Source organism: Elgaria multicarinata, chromosome 15 (assembly GCF_023053635.1).
Source record: "Elgaria multicarinata webbii isolate HBS135686 ecotype San Diego chromosome 15, rElgMul1.1.pri, whole genome shotgun sequence".
Classification (NCBI taxonomy): Eukaryota; Metazoa; Chordata; class Lepidosauria; order Squamata; family Anguidae; genus Elgaria; species Elgaria multicarinata.
This window is the reverse complement of record NC_086185.1, coordinates 24,908,076-24,934,189: the sequence shown is the minus strand read 5'-3', so window position 1 is coordinate 24,934,189 and position 26,114 is coordinate 24,908,076. Positions and strand designations below refer to the sequence as shown.

The 26,114-nt window shown below is 53.8% G+C and overlaps 3 protein-coding genes across 3 annotated transcripts in view; 2 read left to right on the top strand and 1 right to left on the bottom strand.

Moving 5' to 3' along the window:
• Positions 1-906: 906 nt before the first annotated feature.
• Positions 907-9,636, top strand: GJB1 (gap junction protein beta 1). The gene is made up of 2 exons (XM_063141919.1): positions 907-976; positions 7,717-9,636. Exon 2 carries the CDS (start codon positions 7,729-7,731, stop codon positions 8,566-8,568), a length of 840 nt encoding a protein of 279 aa, XP_062997989.1. The 5' UTR covers positions 907-976; positions 7,717-7,728; the 3' UTR covers positions 8,569-9,636.
• A 2,856-nt stretch (positions 9,637-12,492) lies between these two features.
• Positions 12,493-13,407, top strand: LOC134409039 (gap junction alpha-3 protein-like). The gene has a single exon (XM_063141578.1). It carries the CDS (start codon positions 12,493-12,495, stop codon positions 13,405-13,407), a length of 915 nt encoding a protein of 304 aa, XP_062997648.1.
• Positions 13,408-15,687: 2,280 nt separating this feature from the next.
• ZMYM3 (zinc finger MYM-type containing 3) overlaps positions 15,688-26,114 on the bottom strand; it is a 31,037-nt gene continuing 20,610 nt past the window's right edge. The window contains exons 18-25 of the mRNA XM_063141874.1: positions 23,801-23,947; positions 23,026-23,129; positions 20,636-20,804; positions 20,351-20,502; positions 19,264-19,378; positions 16,918-17,172; positions 16,695-16,833; positions 15,688-16,044 (exon numbers count right to left, since the gene is read on the bottom strand). Of these exons, the coding sequence (XP_062997944.1) occupies positions 15,843-16,044; positions 16,695-16,833; positions 16,918-17,172; positions 19,264-19,378; positions 20,351-20,502; positions 20,636-20,804; positions 23,026-23,129; positions 23,801-23,947 (1,283 nt within the window). The 3' untranslated portion in view covers positions 15,688-15,842. The remainder of the gene's footprint in view (positions 16,045-16,694; positions 16,834-16,917; positions 17,173-19,263; positions 19,379-20,350; positions 20,503-20,635; positions 20,805-23,025; positions 23,130-23,800; positions 23,948-26,114) is intronic.

Here is a 26,114-nt window from a genome sequence, read left to right as displayed (position 1 = left end):
GGGACTGGACTCTGCACATGCTCAGGAGACGCTATGAATAATTTTCAATGGCTGCAGAATTCTTCGCAGGGCTTCATTCAGAGGAGGTCCTGGCATTGCAGAGGGTGACTGGGTGATGGCTAACCAGCTGCCGCACGGCACGGGTTCCTGCCATCCCCTCCACTGTCTGTCTTGAAGCAAACTTGCCCCAGCTGCATCCCTGTCTCTAGGAGATGCCCCCCCCCCGCCCAAGCAGGGAGCCAGGCACCGCCTTTGCTGGTGCATATCTGCTGCTTCTCTGACTTCTGGGGTCCTTGTGATGTTTGGGCTGCCTCGCCAGCTGTTTGTGTCACTCTTTTCCAAAGGGACCTTGGAATGGAGCGTGCATGCACACAGGTTAATATTTACAATCAAAATTGGCTTTTGCAAGAGCCTGGAAGCGGTCCGAGACGCGGTGCCCTGCCTTGCCTGCTTCACAGCATGAGGAGCTACTGTGAAGCTCTGCCCAGGCGGATGTACGGACACTGAGCACAGCCAGGAGTCAGCTGTCCGGTTTCAGAGTGGGCGCTACTCACTCGGAGAGGACACAAGGCACTGGGTTTGCCGCTGGCGTCCTCTGGGCCCTGGGTGGCGAAAGGAAGCCCATGTTCCCCGCCAGGGCCTGAAATTGTGTGGCGAGCATCGCAAGTGGGTTTGGGGAGCCTGGCAGGGATCCAGATGGGTGGGCCGGGCAGTGCTGCCCATTGCCAAACACACACACACACCCAGTGGCTCGGTGTTTAGGGTGCCTTGTGCAGGCAAAGAGGCTGCAAGGAAGAGCAGCACTGGTGGACGAGGGGGGCGTCTCCTTCCCTTCTTTGGATTTCCCTAGATGAGAAGGGGGAGGGAAATGGGAGGGAACTCTCTCCAACTATAAAGGTCTTTGCGGGGCTGGCTGGGGCTTTCTAGAGAAAGCTGGTGCTGGTGGGTGCCTGTGCATAATCTGCTTCTGCTACAGGTGAGTGTGGGGGGGGGGGGGAGTAAGAGGCTAGCTGGAAAGGGAGGAGGTTTGCACAATGCGCAGGTTGTGTTGTCAAAATCTATTTGGGGGGGATCTAAGAGTTTGTCCTCACAAACTTCAAAATCCAGAATCTAAATGCCACAATGAAGCAAGTGTCAAACTTGAAACCCAGTCTGGTTTTTTCCCCTCCTTTCAGTCTTTTCATGCCATATGTTTACGATTTTTTTTTTCAATTTGAATAAGTTTTTCTTTTCTATATTTAACTTCAACTCTAGAAATGAAATAACACAGCGGACTGTCGAGTAACGAGATTCTGTGCTGTTCCGGCGTTGAGCGGAACTTGGTATTGGGCGCAAAATTTGGCAGCGGGAGAGTCTGCTTTAATTAACGAAAAAGAGCACGCATGTTTCTAGCTCTCATGGGGGCTTGAACACTTCAGAGGGAGTCTCAGAAGCTGAGCTATGGAGGCTGAGTGGGACTTCCAGTGGTTAGGGCTTTAGCGCTTTTCATACCCCCTGACCTCTTCCCATAACCAGTAGGGGATAAAATATTTATTTATTACATTTATATCCTGCCTTTTTTTCCTCCAAGTAATCCAAGGCGGCATACATAATCCTCCTCCTCTTCTCCAGTTTATCCTCACAACAACAACCCTGTGAGGTGGGTTGGGCTGAGAGTCTGTGACTGGCCCAAAGTCACCCAGTGGGTTTCCATGGCCGAGTGGGGACTAGAACCCAGATTTCCCCCACTCCTAGAAAAGCCCTGAAGTTGTATCAGGCCATCTAGTCCAGCTCAGCCTCCAGAGTTCAGGTCCATCTAGTTCAGCATTCTGCCCACAAGCAGGACGTGATTACAACAGCACCCTCCCACCCATGTTCCCCAGGAACTGTTGTACGCAAGCATTCTGCTCTGCGGCTGGAGGTAACACACAGCCTTCAGGACTAGGAGCCATTGATAGCCTTCTCCTCGCCCATGAATTCGTCTAACCTGCCCCCCCCCTTTGAAAGCCATCGCTACGTCTTGCGAAAACAAATTCCATAATTTCTGTGCTGTGTGAAGAAGTCCTCCCTTTGATCTGTCCTGAATCTCCCACTGTTGAGTTTCATGGGATGACCTCAAGTTCTTGTATACCTCCATCATGTCTCCTTTTACTCACCTTTTTTTAAGTTAAACAATCCCAGGTGTTGCGCCCTTTCCTGATCGAGGAGTGCCTCCAGCCCCTGGATAATTTTAGTTGCCCTTTTCTGCACTCGCAGGTGCTTGCGTGGACTTTGAGACTGTCCTTTCCTTAAAATAAAGAAACGCTTGCCCCCACCCCCTCACCAGTGCATTTGTAGACTTCTTTGTAAGGTCCACAATGCATTTGTAGGCTTCCTTACGTCTTTGTAAACACCATCCTTGAGAAGAGGTCTTGAGGCAGACATTCAAATCAATCCCTTCCGGGCTCTGAAGTGACCGCAACCTCTGGGCTGCTTGTGGAATGCGCGTGGATGTTTACCTGCACCTCTTTACCCCATCGCCTGGAGCAGCTGTGACAAATCAGTGCTACCATTTGTGGCTTCTGTCCGCCTGGGCATACAAAGGCTGCCTGAAGTTGGAGGTAGCCCTGCTGCTCGTTCCTGCTTTGCAGCCACTGAGAGGATGCTGGCTGATGCCGAGAGACCCTCCAAATTAGCCACCTTCTCTGGATTCCGCCTCGCTCCTGTTGCTTGCGCTGCCTTCGCTTTGGCAAAGCCCTGTGTCCTGGCTGGCGGAGTTCCAATCCCTGCCCACAGAGTCCTCTGCCAAGCCTCATTGCCGTCACCATCCATCTGTGGCGTCAAGTGGAGAGCCGTCCACAGCCCACCCTGGCCCTCCCACTAAGTAAACAGTGGCAAGGTGGAGGGGGCGGTGGCAGGGGTGACACGCCAGCGATCGTTCTAGTACCCGGGCTGTGGCCATCACAACTTGTGCACCACACTCCCTTGCTCCTGAGCTGGTTTGGGGCCATAGCCGGAGATGGGCAAGGGGGGACCTACCCCCCCTAAGTTTTCTCTGCCCCCCCTATATTTTTTTTTACAAATAATTACATTTTTTTTTAATCAAATGAACTGTCCCCCTACTTCTCCCCCCCCCCCCCGCCCTCGAACTTTTTAGGTTGGTTATGGGTCTGCGCTGGTTTTATTTATCAGTGACTGAATAACGATAGTTCTCTGGTCTTGCACGCAAAATAAAACAGATTTTAGAAATCCCAATTCCAATCAAACGAGTCAATCAAGCAGCAAACAAAACAACGATAAAAACAAGGCAACCGTATTTCGAAGCAGATATCACCGCAACTATCAATTAATACGAAAAGTAGAGAGGCCTCGCTATCAACTGCTGAGCCAGATATCAATCTGTGCTCTTTCCCTTGTCAGAGGTGTGGCTGTTTGAGAATGCCGCACAGGGCCTTCTTTGTCGTGGCCCCCGGGCTGTGGAGTTTTCTCCTCCGGGAGACTCCCTTATTACTCTCTCGCTGGCAGCTGAAGACCATCCTTTGTCAGCACACCTTCGGTGTTGGCTAACTCCTCTACCCATCACACTAGAATTGATCTTTTAAGATGATGCTGCCCTTTCGTTTTGCTGTTCAAACGTTTTTATTGGTCAATTGCATCGATTTATTTGGCTTTTCCTTTTCCTGTTGTGCTTCAGCTCTTACAATCCTTTTCCTGGGTGGAAAAGCAGCGTGTCGATGTTGATAGGGACTCAGAAACGAAAAGACTCCCGCGGCCTGGTGCCATCATGCCTCCCTGCCCCCAGTTGTACAGACAGAGCTGCTCCTTCTCCGGAACTATCTGGGGAGACCTGGGAAGGGGGGGCAAAGGAACTTTGCCCCTGGAGTTCCATGGCCCTTGCTCTGGCTGTGTTTGAACTGGCTTAATGGTTACCTTCCTGCTGCCCAGAGCAGTCGTCCTGTTATGTCCGGCGTGCCCCCAGCCCAACCCCGCCCTTTACTGCAAGGGGCCGCTTGGGATCTGGGAGTGCGCGGGTTGAGCAAAGTGTTCAGTGCGCCACCAGGCACCACCTTGCAATCCACTGGCGTAGGGAGCTGTCCCCTCTCACACGGCTGCCTTCAAAAGGGCATGGCCCAAAGCTTCAAAACCCATCAGCTGCTTGGGAGCCAAACCCGCTCCCTCTCTGCCGGCAGCTTCTCCAGTTTCATGCTCCCGTGGGGTTTTTTTTGGGGGGGGGGGGAGGGCTGATGGCTGCATGCCTGTGTGTGATAGAGGGACTCTCAAAAAGGGTTGCTACTTTGCCTGCTGGCTCCTGATTCCTGCATGCCGGGCAGGCAGCTCTGCTCTTTGAGACTGTACCCACACGAAGGGTTCGTGTGTGTGTGTGTGTGTGTGTGTGTGTGTGTGTGTGTGTATAAAAGGATGCACTGCAGCAGGGTTAGCCTTCCTGACTCAAAGAACTGAGGTCCCCTTTGTGCTCAGGCCGCCTTGGCACCGGGTTCCGGCAGTGCTGACTTTTCTCTGCACCCCGGAAGGGGACTCCAATCGCCTTCCTTTTTGCGGAACATGGTACAGCTGACGCCGAACGGCGTCACGGCAGAGGCAGTTGGCGTGCATTGAGCATCCTGACCTCTAACCTGGGGGCCGCAAGAGCGGCCTTAACTCTTCCCTCCCCTTGGGCGGCAGTGCCACGTCGCAACGGCACATCTGGCGGCAGGCAGCCAAGAGCCGGCCTGCCACCCCCAGCCAAATTCCTGGCTCTTTCTGCCTTAGGGCCTCATTTCCCTACACACTCACACCCCTCCAGCCTTTTGAGATCCAACGGGAGAGAGAGCGGGCGCTTGGGTGGGGTCTTCGCCCCTGGCAGAGCCTGGAACCAGGTGTTGGTGCGGGCCTGGAATGCCGTACACAGACACTTTGTTTGGCAGGGGTGGGCGGAAGTCCGGGCGGGCGGTCTGAATTCTACAGTGCGTTGTTTAGGGGCCGATAAAGGCTTCATTGTATGCAAAACAGTTTATAAAGCAGCATATGACTTTCCCGAGCTGGGCACAGTCTGCGGGGAGGCATGATCCTGTAGAGGGAGCCTGCGGCGGTGGCAGCCTTGGGACAGACCTGTTCCACACTGCAAGGTAACAAGTCCTGGGTGCGAGACCCGCCCGGACCCAGGTCTCTGTAGGGGCAGCGGTAAGCCGGGCTGTGGTGGCCTGGGCTCAAGGGTCACCAGGTAGGGGGTGGCACCGGCAGGAGCCTGCCCTCTGTCCATCTGACTGGAGGACGGGGGAAGAGTCGTGACCGGGGAATGATATGAAGGCTGTGGAGTCAGGCTAAAAAACTGCGCCCATTTTTTAAAAAGCTCCTTTTACAGAGCCGAGGGCTGTAATTGTGGAAAGAGGCAAGCAAGGCCAACTGCTCCTAGATACGCGAAGGAGAGGGAGGTGCAGAGACGCTCAGAGGCCGGGCAAAGTTCCTCCCCAGGAATGTTTGAAAATGCAGAACTCCATAGCATGTAAGGTATCATTCCAGGAATCCTTAACAACAGCCTTGCGAGGCAGGCCGGTATGATTGCCTGTGGAAGGGAGGCGGAGAGCACGTGGCTTGCCGGAGGCAGAGATGCGAAGAAGGACTTCCAGCTCCATCCCTTAGTCCTGGTCCCTTGTTCTATCCTACGCCAGAGCTCCTGGGATTTCGGAGAGAAGCACTTCTGCAGAAAGGGGGGGGGGGGTCAGGCGGCCTAGCGGTCTCCCCTTTTCTGCCTTGTCTCACTTCCCAAGAAAAGGTCCGTTTGGGGAAGGAGGGGGCAGTTTGTGCTGCAACAGAGCAGGGTTGCTTTAAACCCCGTCTCCCCCAGAAAGAGCCGGGGGGGGGGGGGGGCTCAATCTGCCAGACTCTTGCTTAGGAAGAGGAGGGATGTTGCAGCTCGGAGCCAAAGCCCAGGTCTCTGCGCCCAGGGGGCTCCACACCCCCACACCACTGCCGCTCAAAAAAAGAGCCCCCAGAGAACAGCAGGTCATGAAACTAACAGGGCAACAGGAGCAAATCCCCATTTTATTCCTGTCGTCGTGACTGTGCTGTGAGTTAAAGGAGTTTAACATGCAAAACTACACGTGCACAGAGTTGTGTTGTTTTTAAAAAAATCAGGGTTGGCAGACAGTTGTTGCTGAATGTATGAGCAGTTGTAAAGCAAAGGCATGACAGGCCGGAAGGGGGTGATAAGTGTGAGCTGTGTGCCTCCAACCTGCTGCCACACACCTGGCTGGCTGAAGTCCCCTCCCCTCCCCCAAGATCCTTAAGTCCAGGGTCTCAAATCACCTAGCTGCACCCCTGAACAGCAGGAGGCCCAGTATCCCCCGCCCTGGTCTCCCTGAAACATCTCCGGCACCTGGCCAAGTGCCTTGGGACCAGCAGCAAGCCTCCCCCCTCCAGCGCCCTGCTCTTCTGCACGGCAGCGGTGGTGGGTGGAAAGAGAGGCCCGCCGATCTCTGCGCTGTGTTGCTCCGTAGCGACAAAGTCAGGAGGCGGTAAGGAGGCACCTGTAGGTTTCAGAGTGAACGTGTCCCTTCTCTGCGTGAGGGATGACAGCGCTCCACACAGAGGGGCAGAGAGAGACGGTCAGATCCATGCCAACGGTTTGATGCCTGCAATGGTGGCCAAAGGGCTCCATTGAAAGCGTTTCCACCCCCCCACCCCGCCGTGACTGCCAGCCCCTGAGGGTACTGGTCTTAGCAGAGACTCTGCCATTCTAGCTGCAGGCTCATTGACACAACCACGCCTTGTTTGTTCAAGCAGTCTCTCCAATGGGGCCGGTGGGCCCCCTGTTTCCCAACACCCCACGGTCCTCTGTTTCCCAACATTGCATGCGTTGGAACGGCTTTCAGAATGCTGGGTCCAGATTACAGGTGAATGTTGGACAACCTGGGTTGTTTGTTTGGGTTTTTTTGCACACATCTTTCAAGGCATGGTCTTAAAGGTTAGACTCCTTTAAAAAAACAACGAAAAACATTTATTTATTTTTACCAGCAGCTGAGATTGCTGTGAAATTGGTGTCGAAAACTGAGGGTTCAAAGGAGTTGTTTAGTGTGTTGGGGGCTCAGATCCCACCTCTGCCTTGTACTCCATCTTTGGGGCAGAATGCTTGTCCTTTGCCACGCCTCCCATAGCAGCCATTTTGCGGTGGCGCCCAGGATGGTTTCGGAAACGGCCAAATCTGCCCACAGCCCGGTTAGAGCGATCCCAAGTTCAGTTCGACAGGTCAGAGTCCAAAGGGAAATGTCAGTGTGTGTCTTTGAAAACACGGTTGTGCAAAGTAAGTTTGGGGCGACACGATTCTCACCATGTGGTTCTCATGCATTCATTTTTGGCTAAGCTGGTTTGCAGGTTTAGGACGAAATTAAAAGCCGCTTCAAAAAAGACGAAGCCAGAAACACAACCCAGCATGTCCAAACATGCTGGACATGATGTCCAGCAGGACATCAGGAAAAACTTCCTGACTGTTAGAGCAGTACGACAATGGAATCAGCTACCTAGGGAGGTTGTGGGCTCTCCCACACTAGAGGCATTCAAGAGGCAGCTGGACAAGCATCTGTCAGGGATGCTTTAGGGTGGATTCCTGCATTGAGCAGGGGGTTGGACTCGATGGCCTTGTAGGCCCCTTCCAACTCTGCTATTCTATGATTCGATTCTTGTTTTAGGAGCGCAACACAGAGAGAGAGAGAGAGAGAGATCCTACCCTTGTTCTGACCAGGTCTCGCCATTTCCTTTCAGGTGTGAAGAGCCATGAAGTGGGAAGGCTTCTACGCCCTCGTGATCGGCGTGAACCGCCACTCCACCGCCATTGGCCGCATCTGGCTCTCCGTGGTGTTCATCTTCCGCATCATGGTGCTGGTGGTGGCCGCCGAGAGCGTCTGGGGCGATGAGCAGGCCTCCTTCATCTGCAACACACTGCAGCCCGGGTGCAAGAACGTTTGCTACGACCACTACTTCCCCATCTCTCACATCCGCTTGTGGGCCCTACAGCTCATCCTGGTGACCACGCCGGCCTTGCTCGTGGCCATGCACGTGGCTTACCAGCAGCACCAGGAGAAGAAGCTCTTGGTGATGACCGGCCACGGCGACGCCAAGCACCTGGAAGAGGTCAAGAAGCACAAGATGCGGATTTCGGGCTCGCTGTGGTGGACCTACGTCTGCAGCGTGCTCTTCCGCATCGTCTTTGAAGCCACTTTCATGTACATCTTCTACATGATCTACCCCGGCTACCAGATGATCCGGCTGGTCAAATGCGACGCTCACCCCTGTCCCAATATCGTGGACTGTTTCGTCTCGCGACCCACGGAGAAGACCATCTTCACCGTCTTCATGCTTTCCACCTCCGCCATTTGCATCGTCCTCAACCTGGCTGAGCTGGTGTTCCTACTGGTCCGGGCCTGTGCCCGCCGCGCTCAAACAAGCCGAAACCCCTCCTCTGGGAAAGGCTCCTTCCTGGGCCACAAACACAGCTCTGAGTACAAGCAGAACGAAATCAACCAGCTGCTGACGGAACAGGACGGCTCCCTCAAAGACATTCTGCGCCGGAACTCGGGACTACAGGAGAAGAGCGACCGCTGCTCGGCCTGCTGAGGGTCTCAGGACTGTCTCAGGTGTCACTTTGGCCGTAGCAGATTGGGGCACTTTTCCATGGGCTGCTGTGGGCCTGAGCTGGCTGGGCCTGCCCCACAGCCTCAGGCCCTTCCGCTGAGCTTCTGCCAGCTTCCCCAAATCACATCCCCGCTGCACCCTGGCCATCTTCTGTCACCTCCCTGTTGTCAGCCAACACGCTGCCTGAGAAGCCCAGTTTCTGTGGACTTTTGTGGTACCTGGTACAGCCCCAGAATTTTCTCACTGCAGAATCTCCGTAGGAGAAGCCTGTGCGTGCAATTAGCCCAGGCCGCAGCGAATGCCGCTGGTGAAGTTCAGCAGGGACCAGGACCCCTTTCTCTGGTGGCCTCCAATTCTACGCTCCAGCCATCCTTGTCGGGAAAAGAAACCACAGTTGGAGAAGCGAGGCTCCCTCCCACCTTCCCCCTTTGCCTGCCCCATATTTGCCCCTTCAGCCTCACATTCATGATTGACGTAACCCTGCCAATGAAAGACCAGTGGGCTTCGGGTACCGAAACGTTATGTGCAAACGTTCTGTTGTAAATGTGCTTCCTGCATCCCCGAAGGGAGCTATGCAGCCACGCTGCAGTTCTGTGGTGCAGAATTCACAGGGCCACGTTCAGACAGGGCCGCTGCTCGTGTCGTTCTTCTTTCAGCCTGTCTACAAACTTCCCTGGCGGTTTCTGGCCCAGGGCACCTCGCGGGCTCCTGGCTCCCTGAATTTTCTATCCTGGGTCTGCCTTGAGCATCAAAGGGAAATGTTTGTGGCTGCATCCCAGGCTGGGTGGCCACCTTTTTGCCTTGGCCGCGCTCCTGTGCATTCGACAGGCACGAGGCGGAGAAGGGCAAGAGGCGGGGCTTTCCTCGTTGCTGCCACATCCTGCTGGTTATGCAGATGTTGAAAGGACCGGAGGTTCTCCCTCTGGAAAAGGTGGCAACCCTCCCCTCCAGTTGCTGCCCCCCATTCGCAAGGGGCCAGGAGGGAGCCAGCATCACCTGCTACACATCACTGTACCAAAGCAGTCACAGTATTAAAATGATTTTACAGTTCTTGCCGTCCACTGTTTTTCTTTGAGGGTTTTGCCTACAACTTAAAATGCGCACACACACACACTCTCACACAAGTCACTAAGGGGGCTACTGGTTTATATCCTGCCTGGTTTTCCTCTTGCAAGGAACCTAAGGCTCTGTCAATGATCCTCTTCCCCTCCATTTTTTCCTCACAACGACCCTGTGAGGTAGATTAGGCTGAGAATCAGCGACTGGCCCAAAGTCACCCAGTGAGCTTCATGGACAAACAGGGATTAGAACCTGGATTCCACAAACTCATGCCCAGCGCCCCCCTACCCTATAAAAATCATTATTCAGAATAGCGGTTTTCAACCACCCACTAAGGAAGATAATAACAATAAAATTCAAAACAGTAACAATTAATTGAATATTTATTCAAAATCCAAAGCACCTGCCGCAGGCTTGCCGAAGGAGGGAGGGAAAAGATAGCAAACGCCTCTGTTTTGCAGCCGGCGTGGCGGGGCACACCAGGCAGGGTATGTCTCTTCATTCACGTTTTGGTGCTTTTGAAACATTTCAATTCACCGTTAAAAGGACTAATACATGTATTAATACATATGTGGATTCTTCTCCTATATGGCTTGGAACCAAACTACCTTCTCCCATAAAAATGTCCCTGGTTTTAAGACCTTCTGGAGAGGCGCTTCTCGGAAAAGACCACCTCAAGCGCCCCTCTGCTGCCCCCTTGCCTCTTAACGCCTGGACTAGATGGACCCTTGGCCTGATCCAGCAGGGCTCTTCTTATGTTCTAGGGTTTTAGGCAGCGATATTTCCAGCCCTGGACACGTGTTCTTGTCGGTCAGTGGCCTGGTTCAGACAAGATGCTAAACCACGCTGCTTAACCACAAAATGGTTAATGGGATGCATTCAGGTCAATGCATTCCGTTGACCATTTTGTGCTCAAGCAGCGTGGTTTCGAGTGTCGTCTGAATGGGGCCGATGGCTGTAACATCAGGTGGTGGTTAGCATCTGAGAAACACGTCAAGGCGCACCACACTCACCCCCAATGCGGGATGTTTCCAGACGGGGATGCTCACGCAGCCAACTACAAAACACTGAGCAATATCATACGAAGAACGCAGGTTCTCACTGGGTTTCGAGGAGATCCGGCTAGGGTGGGTGCTATGAGAACCGAGAGCTTCCCCACACGGTCACGTTGCTACAAGTGAGACTGAAAGAACTGAGCATGTTTAGCCTGGAGAAGAGAAGATTGAGGGGAGACATGAGAGCACTCTTCAAATACTTGAAAGGTTGTCACACAGAGGAGGGCCAGGATCTCTTCTCGATCCTCCCAGAGTGCAGGTCATGGAATAACGGGCTCAAGTTACAGGAAGCCAGATTCCAGCTGGACATCAGGAAAAACTTCCTGACTGTTAGAGCAGTACGACAATGGAACCAGTTGCCTGGTGAGGTTGTGGGCTCTCCCACACAAGAGGCAGCTGGACAGCCATCTGTCAGGGATGCTTTAGGGTGGATTCCTGCATTGAGCAGGGGGTTGGACTCGATGGCCTTGTAGGCCCCTTCCAACTCTGCTATTCTATGATTCTATGATAAGTCAGGAGCAAAGGGCAACAGCCGCGGCTTCAGTGATGAGCCGGGGTGAAAAGTGGCCGGAGGAGCGAGGTGACCTCCCAAGAGCATGTGGGCTCCCAGAGGCAGGTCATTCCAAGGTCCCACTTGCAGAAGAGCTCCTACCTAAATATAACCCTCCTCACCCCGCACACTCCCGCCCTGCGGGAGGGGTTATCGTTAGCCACGTGCGCAGGACAAAAATAAAGGCTGGAGAAGCTTACCTCCCCCCTGCCAACCTGCCCACTGGACACTGCGTAGGGCAGTCACGGAGCGAGCCAATGAGCAGCGAAGTTCCAATGGCAACCAAGCCCCAGCCTTGGATGGGGACGAGAGAGGCCAAGTGCTCATTCCTCCCTTGGCGGCACCAGCAGAACGGAACAGCTGGCCGGTCTCTCTGGAGGCAGCTCAGTCCGGGAGGTGCCACCCAGGGGAGCTGAACTGCCCCCACCCCACCCCGCGAAGGACAGGGGGTGCTAGGGTGGAGTTGAGGTGCTGGATGCTGGAGCCTCTGAACTTGGAAGGGGTGAGTTTGGCGGCAGCTAGGGTTGAGTATGACTCGTGGGGGCTTGCTTAGTGCCCCCGCTTCCCCAAATAGCAGCCTCTCTAACCCTAGGGATATATGGAAGGGCTGAGGGTCAGTGGCAGAGCCACTGTTTTGAAGGCAGAAGGTACGGAGTTCAATCCCCGGCGTCTCCAGGTAGGGCTGGGAAAACTCCTGCCTGGCACCCTGGAATGTAGCTGCCAGCCAGGGGCGGCAGTACTGGGTCTAGATGGACCCAGGGACTAACTGGGGATGAGGCAGCTTCTGATGTGCCTGTGTTCACGTGCTGATTTGGGCTCAGCCTTGGCCAAGGGCTGCGGTATTCACGTTACCGGTGCCATGGGAGGAAGCGGGGTGGGGTGGGGTGTCTCTGCCAATTCCCCACTATGCCAGCTTCAAGGAACAGGACTGTGCTTTGGAGGCAGGGTGCAAATTCAGGACAGGCCGGAACCTCCGCTCCCTGAGCACGAATTGGGTCGAGAGACCCCGTGCCTGCTTTTGCACTCTCGGTCAGGTCAAGTGTTTGGATTGGAGAGACAATGCGTCTCACCTGAGAACAAAAGCACAATGAGCAGTACATCAAAGGGCGCCCGGCTTGGCACAGGTAGATCCGGCCTCTCCTCCCACCCTTGTTCTCTGCGGGATCCCGCCGCGGTGCAAACATTAGCCGCTTACAACTGTCTGCTCCTCCCGTTCTTGCAGGGCAAGCCCGCCTTGCAGCCATGGGAGACTGGCACCTGCTGGGGAGGCTGTTGGAGAGCGCCCAGGAGCACTCCACCGTGGTGGGCAAAGTCTGGCTCACGGTGCTCTTCATCTTCCGCATCCTCGTCCTGGGGGCTGCAGCGGAGAACGTCTGGGGCGACGAGCAGTCCAACTTCTCCTGCGACACGAAGCAGCCCGGCTGCCAGAGCGTCTGCTACGACCACACCTTCCCCATCTCCCACATCCGCTTCTGGGTGCTGCAGATCATCTTCGTCTCCACCCCCAGCCTCATCTACCTGGGTCACATCCTGCACCTGGTGCGCCGGGAAGAGAAAGAGCGGGGGCCCGTGGGGGAGGCCGCCGGCAGCCCTGCCGCTCTGCCCGGGACCGCCTCCACCTCCGCCTCCATGCGGGATGCCTGCGGCCGGATCCGCCTGCGAGGGGCCATCCTGCGGACGTACATTTGCAACGTCGTCTTCAAGGCCCTCTTTGAGGTGGGCTTCATCCTGGGCCAGTATGTCCTGTACGGCTTTGAGCTGAAGCCTCTCTACACCTGCAGCCGCTGGCCCTGCCCCAACACCGTCAACTGCTACATCTCCCGGCCCACCGAGAAAACCATCTTCATCCTCTTCATGCTGGCCGTGGCCTGCCTCTCCTTCCTGCTCAACGTGGTGGAGATGTACCACGTGGCCACCACCAAGTGCAGGCAGGGGCAGGGGCCCAAGCCCAGTTCAGAGGCCAAGACTCCTGGCCATCCCGTGCCCCACTGCCCTGATGTTACACCCCCTAACAGCCTCTCTCTGCAGGAGGGCGAGAAAGTCAGTCCCGGGACAGAGGTGGCAAACCAAAGCCCCACTTGGTCTGGAAGCCAGAAGCGAGGCAGCAGGTCCAGCAAAGGCAGCAGTAAATGGAGACCCAGCGACCTGGCTGTTTAGCCAAGGAGACACTGGCCCTAGTCATAGAATCGTAGAGTTGGAAGGGGCCTACAAGGCCATCGAGTCCAACCCCCCGCTCAATGCAGGAATCCACCCTAAAGCATACCTGACAGATGGCTGTCCAGCTGCCTCTTGAAGGCCTCTAGTGTGGGAGAGCCCACAACCTCCCTAGGTAGCTGATTCCATTGTCATACTGCTCTAACAGTCAGGACATTTTTCCTGATGTCCAGCCAGAATCTGGCTTCCCGCCACTTGAGCTCATTATTCCATGTCCTGCACTCTGGGAGGATCGAGAAGAGATCCTGGCCCTCCTCAATGTCCTCACATATCTATGGACAGCATGCTGTATCCTCTTCATGAGCAGCCCAGAACTCAAACCAAACATCTCTGCTAAGGCTTGAGCATGAAGACTGAGAAGTCAAGAACCCTGCATGAGCGGATGGGCTGGGATTTGGGGGGCGGGGGCGCCCCCTTCTGCTAGAAGACCTCTTTTTCTCTCTACTGCCTTTTCAGCACAGAGGGCTTTATCCACACACCTTTCCTTCACAACCAGCAGCAACCGAGCAGAAGCAGTGGAGGATTCAACGCCCTTGGCGACAAAAGAAGGCAATTCTGGGAATGCCCCAGGCTGGTCCTTAGGTATTCTGAACAACCCAAGAGACACGCTCCTCTCAAGCATCACTCCAGTCCTATGCTGGACAAATCAGCCACTCTTTCTCCATCGTTCCCAGCTGCAGGAGATATGGGCCGCATGTGGGCTACAGCTGCGGCACGTCTCAGAGCCTACTGCCCCCTGGTGGGCAGAACGTGAAAGGAGCAAGCTCTGAGACCAGTCAACAGGAGGGCGCCGTCCCACGGGCCACACAACTGCAGAGGGAAAGGGGGCAGCTCTTTTCTCCTATGGGGAGAAAGGCTACGGCTGGTTTGGGGTGGTGGCCGGTACAGGCACACTCCTGCACAAAAAGGGGAAATTGCCTGCTGAGATATGGGCTGGGAAAAGGGTAGAAAGAGATGACTAGAATGATCAAGGGCTAGAGCAAGCAAGGGGAGATATGGCAGAGGTGAACAACAGCATGCATGGTGCACACTTACCCAAAGCTATATTCTCCGTTTCTCACAATACTGGAATCAACAGGGTTAACCCAAGATGCTAACCGGTGGGAGATGAAGGAAGGTGTTCTTTGCACTGCACAGAGTTAAACTATAGGATTTGCTACCCCCATTTGGATGGCTTTCAAAGGGGGTTGGATAAATTCAGGAGAAGGCTATCAAGGGCGACTACCTCCACGGTTGGAGGCCGTACGGCTATGTCCACCACTTGTTGGGGAAGATGGATGGGAGGGTGATGCTGGAGTTCTGGTTGACCACCGTGTAAACAGAACACTTGTGTGGATCCAACAGGGCTCTTCTTAGGTCCCGCTCCTGCTCCAACTTCTGGGGTGCAGAGACAGGTGCGACGCGTCCCCCAACCCCCCCTCGCTGGAAAGAGAGGCGAAGACCGCAGGGCAGATTTTGTGCCTTTATTTGAAATGAATGGTTTCCAGAGAGACGTAGGAGGGGGCGGGTGGGTGGGTGGGCGGGTCCAAGCGCCCCGGTATCACGACGACGAGACCCGCGACTGGCTCACTGGCGACAAGGACACAGACAGGGGCTGGGCCATAACAATATATACAGGCTCCACAGACGGCACCACCACCACCAGCCATAGCTCAGAGTTCAACGCAACACACACAGACGGGCAAGGGAAGAGTCATGAGTGTGCCGGGCAGTCACTGCCCCAAGGAGTGGCAGGCGTGTGTGTATGGGGGCAGGGGGGCAGGCCTCAGGGAAGCAGGGGAGGAGACAGCCCAGATGTCGGTTTAGGGCCTGCCCCCGCCAACTTGGGAGAGAGAGGGGGGGGTATCCAGCCATTGAGATGGGGGGGAGGCTGCCATCTACAGGGGAGACGGGGGCTACAGGAGCCCACCCAAGAGAACGTGCCCACAAGGACCCCACCCCCTTCCCTCCAATCACCACAACCGAAAAGGGGGCTGTGCCCATGGAGCCTGGCCTCCCCCAAAGGCCCGGCCCCAGCCAGGATGCTCTCCGCATCCTCCCCTCCTTGAACACGGGGCAACCTAGGACACTGCCCCCCCCCCCGCCCCCCGATCAGCCTGGCGCCACTTGGGCAGGGAGAGCGGCAGGCGGACAGCCAGGCAAGCAGACACTCCCAGGCAGCGCAAGGAGAGGGAAACAGCGGGGGGGGGGGGCGGCGGTGTGGCTCCTCCGGGGGGGGGGGGAACCGTCCGCTAGCATGGTGGGGGAGTGGTAAGAGTCCTACGTGCCTGTCATCGACCCAGACAGGGAAGGGGTAGCAAGCCACACCCGGCCGTCCCCCGGCCGCTGGTCGGCGCGGCAGGGCCCCACAATCTCCCTCTGGCAAGAGGCGGGCCGGCTCAGTCCATGTCGTCATCCAGGCCGCCGCCGCCGCGGCTGTGCTCCTCGTAAATCTCGCGCACGGCCAGGATGCGGTTCAGCATGCTCTCGAGCATGCTTTTGTCCATGGGGATGACCGAGTACCACAGCGGCGATTCGGCGATGCACGACCGCTCGGGCTGCAAGTAGAAGACGTCGTTGCGGTTCCGAAGGCTCTCGGGGCTGCAGCCGGGCGGAAGAGAGAGGCAGGCGGTGAGAGCGGAGCGGCGCAGAGAGAGGAGCCTACAGCCCGGCCCGCCCCCTCCTCAGACTAAGCACAGAAACCCCGGGCCCAGAGACGCGGCCCGTGGAGCTGAACAGAGGCGCTGGGGACCACGAACTGCAGGAGCATCGGTCGTGCCGCTCATCCCTTTGTCAAGATGGCTGCCCCAGCGCCTCACCTGTGTCCTCCTGCCCCATGCAGACTTGATGAGGCCCCTTCCTACCAGCCTGCCGCCCCACCTTTCTTCCAGGCTCAAGAGCCACCTGCTCCTGCCAATGGCTCTTGGCGATGGATGAGAGGAAGAACAGGGCCATTGGACCAGCCCTGTTGAAGACTCCTCACTCAAACTTAACCCCCAGAAGGCAGGCCTGAGGGAGACGAGAGGGGGGGGAAGCAGGGATAGCCCACAGCCCCGCTGAAAGGATTAATTTCCTCCTCTTCCTCTTCCCTCCCCACTCCTTTTTCCTTGCGTGCCATGTCTTTTTAGACTGCAAACCTGCCGGCAGGGGCTGTTTCGTTTTACTGATTACAGGTAAGTCGCTCTGGGAGACTTTCTGGGCGATGGGCATGGGATAAAAAGACTTCCAAGTAAAGAAATGCAGGCACCCACCATTTAGAGAGGTAAAACTCGTAGAACTTGACGGGGCAGCGCAAAGGGTTCATGCGGTTCTCCCGCTGCTCCAGGACCGGCGTTTCCTCCTCCCTCTTCCGCTTGCCGAGGCCGCCGCCAACGCCACCAACGCCGCCGTCTGCAGGGAGAGAGGCGGCCAGGGTCAGGGTCAGCCTGCCGCCAGACAGGCAGGGAAAGCGGGCGCACGCAAAGCGTTCCCTACCTCGCCCCTTCCGGTGCCGCACGGGAGCGTAGTAGCGGATGCTCACCACCTTGGCGGTGCCCCGGGGCGTGCTGCACTTGCGCGACTGCCGGATGACGTTGGTGAAGGAGAGCTGCATGTGCTCCTCCGCCGTCTGCAGCCCAAAGAACTTGGTGTTGAAGAACATGAGCGTGTTGAGCAGCACGAACGGGGAGTAGACGCCCAGCTGCTTGCATTCCCAGAGGTGCTCCTCTTCGACGCGGGAGAAGACGGCGTCTGAAAAGCCACGCAAGGGAGTGAGCCACCTCGGCCAGAACGCAGCAGCCCGTGGGGCCACGGAGCGCCACGCCGGAGGGCCTGCAAAGCCAGCAACAGCGGGACTGCTTTCGTGGGCCCCTGGGGTCTTCCGGAGCCAGGGAACAGGACGGGGGCTTTGAGCCTGGACCGGCTGCGATCCCAGGGCCCCCCGGGGACTGGCGCCACAGCACCCCCTTTTCCTAACACACCAATTCTTTCCCTGCTACAACGCTGTCACGTTTCTGAACGTTTCGCGGCGTCTTTATTTCTTGGCGATTAAATGTTTGCTGATATTTTTCTGAAAACCGCCTTGATGGTTTATTCCCAGAAAGGCGGTAGAGAAATGCTTTAAATAAACAATAAAGAAGCCACTCAGCTGCTTGGCTCGGTTTGTACGCGTGACATGCCTGACCAGAAACAGGGAACAGGGAAGCCCTTCAGTCATTTCACAGAGGACTGTGAAATGAGTGATGGGGGGGGGGGGGAGAAGCCGATAGAAAAAGTATTTCAATCTCATGGTTATTCTCTAAAACGTGCAAAAAATGTTCCTTTGTACATGAATCCCAGCTCAGCCCTAACTTTCTTGGCCTTTTCCTAAACATGCGAATTAGTGAACTGGGATAGTTGTGAGAACGCCCTGACAGCTAACGCATGCAGAAGACAAAGCGCAGTCAACATACTACAGACACGACGATTCCTATAGCAATAGATCTGCAATTTGTGGGTACCTGGGGAAAACGCCAGGAAATAAATACAAAAAAAGGGCCGAAAAGAGAAGCCTCTAGCCTAGCCCTCTCCTGGACAAGATTTAGAACCTCAGAGGTCTAAACCTTGTCCAGTTTCTAGTCCTGCTTCTATTAGTAGCCAGCTGGCCAGTGGCTTCTAGGACCACCCCCAGCAGAGCACGGAGCCATAATCCTTCCTCCCACAGCTGCTCTTCCAAAACTGGTGTCCAGTAGCTGCACTTTGCCTCTGAACATGGGGGCTCTAAATAGTCCTAGATGACTAGTTCATAGTTGGGGGAGGCGGGAGAGCAGCACATGTTAATCGCCCATATGTGTGATGCACAGAGACCACGAAGAAGAAATGCAGGTGGCTTAAAATGCAATACATCCACATCACGTTTTTAATCTTATATCAATTTCTGTGCGTGGTTTTATCCTGGTTGCGCTTTTTATACTGTATTTTGTATTTATGTTTTCAGTCTGTTGGTGGTTTTATTATGGTTTTAATTTTTGTGAACCGCCCAGAGAGCTTTGGCTATTGGGCGGTATAAAAATGTAATAAATAAAATAAATAAATAAGGAACTGAGAAGGGCCGGAACCCAGAGTCAGTGGACGGCTCAGCGCCTGCACGGCGCTCGTTTCGGAAACTTCTATAGCCGAGGCAAACATTTTTACCGGGGACCCCTCCCTCACCGTTCACTGACTCTGGGTTCCCACTCTTCTCCTCAATTCCTTAGGACCGAATTGCCGGCCTCTTAACCAGGAGAGAAACCCATTGATATCGACACTGAAACGGGGATGGTGGGTGGGTTGTGCGAATGCACGGATGGCCACTCGGGAGAACCACGGTTACAGGTAAGCAGCCTGCATTTCTTCTTCGTGGTCTCTGTGCATCACACATATGGGCGATTAACAAGCTTACTCCCTGGTGGAGGGTAGGTGCAGATCAATGTGCCATCTCAAGATGGGTGACAGAACTGCTTGCCCGAAATTGCAGTTTGTCCCGGTCTTTTAGAATCTAAGAACCTAAGTGTCCTGCTGGATCAGACCAAGGGTCCATCTGGTCCAGAACTGTCCACGCAGTGGCCAACCAGCTCTGACCAGGGACCCACAAGCAGGGCACGAGTGCAACAGCATTCTCCCACCCATGTTCCCCAGCAACTGGTGTATATAGGCATACTGCCTCGGATACTGGAAGGTAAGCACGTAGCCATCAGGGCTAGCAGCAGTCTAGCTGCCTGGTATCCCAGGCCAAGGCCATTCCTGAAGGCCATCCAAGAACTTTCGGGGATGTCAAGAGAGGAGAAAAAAACGCTTGTCCCTCTGCCCCCTCAAGGCACGTACTGTTGGGCAGGGTTGTGGGTTGCCAGCCGCTCAGCGTCTTGTTGAGCTCCTGCACGAAGGTCAGGTAGTAGAGGTCCGTGAAGATGTTCACCATGCGGTTGTTCTCCAGCAAGTACTGAGAGGATGGGGAGAATCAAGTAAGAAATGCGAATCTGTGCAGGTGCGGACATGTGCACCCGGGCCCCACCCACAGCTGGTGTGTGCAGCCACCAACGACTTTTCCGGAAGGGAATGCGGCCCTTGGTGGAGCTGAGGGCTGCATTCCTCCAGGAAGTTCGATTAGGAGCACCGGGTGGGCTGACACGGCAGGTGGTGACTCTGTGTGGCCCCCTAGGAAGTCGCCTTGCTAGCCATCATGCAGAGCCACAGAGAAAGGGCTCCGGTCCTCCACCTCCTGAATGAACCTGGGTCCAGGGGCTCATAAGAACATCAGAAGATCCCTGCTGAATCAGTCCAAGGGTCCATCTAGTCCAGCCTTCTGTTCACACAGCGGCCAACCAGCTGCCCCATAGGAAACCTACAAGCAGGACACGGTGCAAGAGCACCCTCCCACCCATGTTCCCCAGCAACTGGTGCACACAGGCTTACTTCCTCTGATCCTGAAGGTTGCACTTAGCCATCAGGACTAGTAGCCCTTGATAGCCAGGAATTTATCCAACCCCCTTTTAAAGCCATCCAAATGGGTGGCCCTCACTACATCTTGTGGAAGTGGTTTCCAGACTTTAACTCTGCGCTGTGTGAAGAAGTCCTTCCTTTTCTCTGTCCTGAGTCTCCCACCCATCAGCTTCATGGGACCCCTAGTATTTTGAGAGAGGGAGAAAAATGTCTCCCTATCCACGTTCTCCCCACCTTGCATGATTTTGTACACCTCTATCATTTCTCCTCTTAGCCTCCATTTCCCCCCAAACTAAACAGCGTCAGCTGCCGTAACCTCCCCTAGTCATAGGGGAGATGCTCCAGCCCCTTGATCGTCTGAGCTGCCCTTTTCTGCGCTTTCTCCAGCTCTACACGATCTTGTTTTAGGTGTGGCGACCACAGGCCATGGGGAAGAGGAAGGGCGGGGAAGGAGGGGACGGCCGCTGCTCACCTGCTGGATGCCAAGGCAGAGGTAATAGATGCTGTCAGGTTCGTAGCGCTCGCCGTTGGGACGGGTGATTTCCTTGACAAACTGGGCCAGGCCGTAGTTCAACTCTGCTGCCGTGCAGGCCAGGATGTCCTCCTTGATCCGCATGGGCTTGGCTGCGGGGTCAGCAACGGGGCAGCCTTAGGTTTGGCGACAGGGTCAGGGTTTCCTGCAGGGGGTGGGGGGTGGGGGGGTGCCTCCTTCCCTCCTCCAGCGTTCCCCTCTCCCGGCACCCGACCCCAGACTTACGGCCAAAGCGCAGCTCGTCCCCCTTGCTGGTTTCGCCCCCGGCGTACTTGGCCTGCACCCAGCTCTTCCAGGCATTCACGCCGTAGGAATAGTTGAGGGCCGTGATGCTGGGCTGGCTGCTCATGGAGTCCCGGGAACAACTCTCCGAGAGCACCAGGCGCTTCTGGCCCTGCGCGGGGAGGAGGGAAGAAGGGGCTGCTGACCTGGCAGGCGGTTTTCACCCCCCCCGGGTGCAGCCCCAGCGGAAAAGAGAGAAAGCCAGGATCCGCTGTGGCGTTACACCCCACAAGTCAATTCCAAATGTATGTCTGCAGTTCGTAAGTCTGTGGTTTTTAGAATGTTGGCCTGAGTGGGCGGAGTTAGAATGTCTTGGGAGGAGGGAGGAGTGATATATAAGGGAAGGACGGAGGGGATTGAGAGATCTTTTCAGGAAAACTTTTCAGGGAGACTTGTTAGGTACTCTTAGAGTCTGTAGTGCTCTCTGTGTTTATGGTACTTAAGTTCTGGGAAATTTGAGGGTCAGTGTAGTGAGTGGTGTCTTTAGAGTGTGGTGTGCACGTAAGTGGATGTATATTAATCAATACTGAGAATAAAGAAAGTTCAAGAGTGATTGTGTGAGAAAAAGGAAAGCGCGAATGTGAGAGTGACAGGATTGTATGGAAGGTTTCAAAAAGGTTTTTAAATGTTGTTATTTGAAACAAAGCTTAGGAACTTTTAAAAATAAATGTTGATTGTTTGTTTTAAAACTACCACAAAAATCCCACGTGTCTGTTTGGCGTTTATCATCTTAAGTTTACACATTCAGCACCCACTCTGACAATCATTCACCTAAGCAGATATAACTCACAGCGCATTATTATATATATCAAAATCCATTCTCCAATTTAAACCCCTTTCTCCACATAGTTTGGAGGAAGGTGGTTCTTATCCCTTGCCTCAGGCGTACCAAGTGGTGGTGCTTGGCTTGAGCAGGGAGTAGCCTCAGCCGGGTCTGGTGTTCAGAGCCTGTGTCGCCCCATAAGTGGTGGCAGACGTGAGGTCTGGTGTTCAGAGCCTGTGTCGTGGCATCCGCTGCTGCTGTTTGCAGCACCATCATCATCTTACCCTATTTTTCTGATTCTAAGACGCACTTTTTTCCCATATAAACATCTCTAAAAACGGGGTGCGTGTTAGAATCGCGGGTGTGTCTTAGGTTTTTTTGTTGGTGGGGGTACTGAAATTAGTGTGCGTCTTACAATCGATGGCGTCTTACAATCGAAGAAATACGGTATTTCTTACCCACCTCTCCATTTTGATTGAGGCAGGGAACAACAGTCAGTATAAAATATTGATTAAAAACATAGTATACATTGTAAAAACATCCTGAAAAACATCCTAAAAGCATCCTAAAATTCCACTGGATAGGCCTGCCGGAAGAGATCAGTCTTGATAGCTTTCTTGAATGCTAAAAGACTGTTAAGTTGAAGAATCCCTCCTGGCAGGCCATTCCACAGTCTGGGAGCAGCAGAAGAGAAGGTCCTCTGGGTAATTGTTGTCAGCCTTGTTTTTGTTGGCTGGAGTAAATTCTTCCCAGAGGACCTGAGTGTGTGGGGCTGATTCTATGGGAGAAGGCGATCCCGCAGGTAGCCTGGACCCAAACCATGTGGGGCTTCAAAGGTGATAACCAACACTTTATACTTCACCCGGAAACGAATTGGCAGCCAGTGAAGAGCTTTTAAAACTGGTGTAATGTGGTCACCCCTAGATGTACCAGTGACCAGCCTGGCTGCCATATTTTGAACTAGCTGAAATTTCCGGACTAGGCATAAAGGTAGCCCTTCTGCGCATTGCAGAAGGCGAGCCTCGAAGTTACCAGCGCGTGCACGACCGTCTTTAGGTCTTCCGATTCTAGGAAGGGGCGCAACTGGCATATCAGCTGAAGCTGATAGTAGGCACTCCTGGGACAGCAGTGCAAACGGCAGCCTGAATTCCATCGCTGTGCTCTGTGTTGGTTCACACACACACACCCCTTGTACTTTATAGCAATAAAAGGCTTTGTGTGGTGGGCATGGACGTGTTGGCCTACAACTTCCCTCAGCCCTGTTGGCATGTAGGCTAAAATATCAGGAGGCCACAAGTTGCCCACCTGTGGTCTGGATGGAAGTCTCACCTGCCTCTTTTCCAGCCGTTATCCCAACCCTTTCCCACTAGTAAAGCTTTTCTAAATAGCAGGGTTTTTTTTAGGAATTGCTTTAGGGTGACGCTCTTTCATCTGTCCACCCCAGGGGCCCAGGCAGCTTCACACAGCTCTCTTGGGGTTCCCGGGCATGCCGTTTCAAGCCCAAGTGAGCGAAGCCGTTTCTCCACCGCAAGGTCCGATCCAGCGGATGGGGTGGCTGAGCAGAACTCACCTTGCGGATGGCCCGGGGCAAGTCCTGGTCTGCAGAGACGTCCTCCGGCCCCACCAGGCCACAGTCAAAGAGGAAATCCACACTGGGGTTGATGTCCAAGGGGTCTGGGAGGAGGAACAAAGCAGCAGTGCTGGGACAAGCCCCAACGGGTGGGAGGGTAGGCGAGAGACCTTCTGGAGCTCGAGCACAGGTGCCACACACACACACACACACACACACACACACGCAGAAAGGGATCCCTTGCAGAAGGAGAGGAAACCGAGGGCTATTAGCCTCTGTCACTCCACCAGGCAGGACTAGAACCAAGGAGTGGAAATGGCAGGGGAGCAAGATGCCAGTTTCTCCTTCACTGGAGCCATTTAAGCAAAGGCTGAAGGGCCACCTGTCGGGGATGCTCTAGCTGCACCCTGCACTGCAGAGCCTGCACTGAGCAAGAGGCTGGACTAGATGTTCTTCGGGAACCCTTCCAACCCTATGATTCCATCATCATCATTGAGAGCCACTGCTCTTGATCTGAGAGACCCACCAGCACTTCCGTTCCTGGCAGGTATCACTCCACATCTCACCAGGCCCGGGGAGAGTGCCCTTTAGGCCGGCCGCCCTCCTCCCTCCAAGAGACTCTACAGTCCAAAGCAACACAGTCGCTCTCGTCATCGGAGGGCTTCCAGGAACGGCATGTGGCAACAGACACCCGCGATCCTTTCCCTCCTTCCACTGGAGAGATGGGACTCCACCCAGCCCACCCTACCACACCTGCAGCTGCCTTTGTCCTTACTTTTGGGGAAGTCTGCCTCCAAGTCCTGACCCGGCTCATCCAGGACATTTGCCATCTTGACCGCCATGGCCAGCACGTCGTCTCTGGCTGGCCCAAAGAGGTCACAGTCCTCCAGGAGGCCTTCTGCACTCTGGTTACTCACTAGATCTGTGAAAATAATAATAATAATAATAATAATAATAATAATAATAATAGCAGCAGCAGCAGCAGCAGCTATACAGGATCAAGTTACACCAACCAAGAACTACCAAAAATACATCATAAAAGATAACAGACCTATTCAGGAAATACCATCAACTCCAAGAAACAAAAAACCATGTAACAGGAGGATGTAAAATTCTGGCAGGAATGGACTATATGGACAGACACAATACTGCTGCAAAAATAATTCACTAACAACTGGCCATCAAATTCAACCTTATCCAACCTACACCATACTATACATACTCACCCAAAACAATCTTGGAAAATGCAGATCATAAAATATACTGGGACAGAACAATTCATACTGACAAAACAATACCTTGCAAACGACCCAACGTAACGGTAATAGACGAAAAAGAAAAACACACATACCTCATCGACATAGCAATACCGAATGACATTAATGTTGAAAAGGAAGAGGAAAAGAGAGAAAAATATACACCACTGGCCATGGAAGTCAAAGAACTATGGCAATAGGAAAAGGTCACAACTATTCCGTTAGTCACATCAGTCACTGGCATCACATCAAAAAACTATACCGAAAACCTTCAGAAACTGGGCCTACTGAAATACATCCACACCAACATCCAAAAAGCAGTCATACTTAAAACATGCTCTATTGTCAGGAAATTCCTGAATCTGTAAAAGACAGCATGACTTGGTATTGCCCGTCACAGAATCACAGAATAGTAGAGTTGGAAGGGGCCTATAAGGCCATCAAGTCCAACAGGGGGGAGCCTGCTCAATGCATCTAGAAAAAACGCCATGAGCAAGACATTAATAATAATAATAATAATAATAATAATAATAATAATAATAATAATATATTTATTACCCGCCTCTCCCTCTGGATCAAGGCGAGGAACAACATAGAACACAAAATATTATATAATGCATAAAACTGATTAAAACATATAAAAATACAATAGTAAAATAAGTCAAATCTTTATCTATATATAACGCTTAGGTATGTTACCGTACAAGCTCCGCCCCTTGGTGGGCGGGGCTTCCAGACTTGCGTTCGGAACCAAGTTGCTAAGCAACCATAACAACGGCGGGGTGCGGGGGGGGGGAGGAGGAGCTTGGTGGACATTCTCTGGGTGAACCGGCCTGGCCGCTGGAGGGAGGGAGGGAGGAAGGAATGGCGGGTTCAGGGAATGGCGGCTCTGGGTCTCGAGGCCGATAATGGGCTGGGAATCTTACTGAGGGGAAACGTCGCGGGCAGCGGCCTGTGGGGGCCGCTGAGGGAAAAGGCGGCGCTGCCCGCGTGCGCAACCTCTCAGGCAAACCGAAGCCCTCAGACTTGAGGGGGCCGAAGCGGCCGAGGAGAGGGGGGGCGGGGGGGCTAAGATAGGCTAGAACGGCGTATGTTACGCCGGGTACAGCTAGTATCTTAAAATTCATCTCGGTAGGCCTGCCAGAACACATCAGTCTTTCCAGCCTTCTTGAATTCAACAAGACTTATTATTAGAATGTAAGCCTATGCGGCAGGGTTTTGCTACCCTGTTTCCCCGAAAGTAAGACATCCCCCGAAAATAAGACCTTTTTTTTTGTTCAACAATAAATGTGTACCGTATTCTTCATGGAAAAATAAGACATCCCCTGAAAATAAGACCTAGCGCAACTTTGGGAGCAAAAATTAATATAAGACACTGTCTTATTTTCGGGGAAACACGGTATTTCGTTTTACTCTGTACAGCACCATGTACACTGATGGTGCTATCTAAATAAATAAATAAATAAATATTATTATTATAATAAGACTATTAACCCAAGGTATGTGGAGCTGAGGAAACATTACCTTGAGCCTTTAATTCCCAGGTTTAATTTCATGTCATCTAAAGGTGTAGTTCAAACACTTTTGGCTGGTACAGACTATTATACATCATTTAGGACTGCCAAGTTGGTACACCGGGCGATGGAGGTCCGGAAACTATTGATAGACTCCAACGATTAAATTCTAATAACCAATATTATATGTTGGTTAACATTGTAATTATAACCTGGATGATTGCAAATGGCCCATACGTCTCATCTGTTTGCGAATGGCCCATACGGCTAATATGCAATAAAGTTATTTTCAAATTATTAGAATGTAAGCCTATGCGGC

Bases quoted from the DNA above. Each gene is read 5' to 3' on its own strand.
- GJB1 (XM_063141919.1), top strand. From the start codon at position 7,729: ATGAAGTGGGAAGGCTTCTACGCCCTCGTGATCGGCGTGAACCGCCAC.
- LOC134409039 (XM_063141578.1), top strand. From the start codon at position 12,493: ATGGGAGACTGGCACCTGCTGGGGAGGCTGTTGGAGAGCGCCCAGGAG.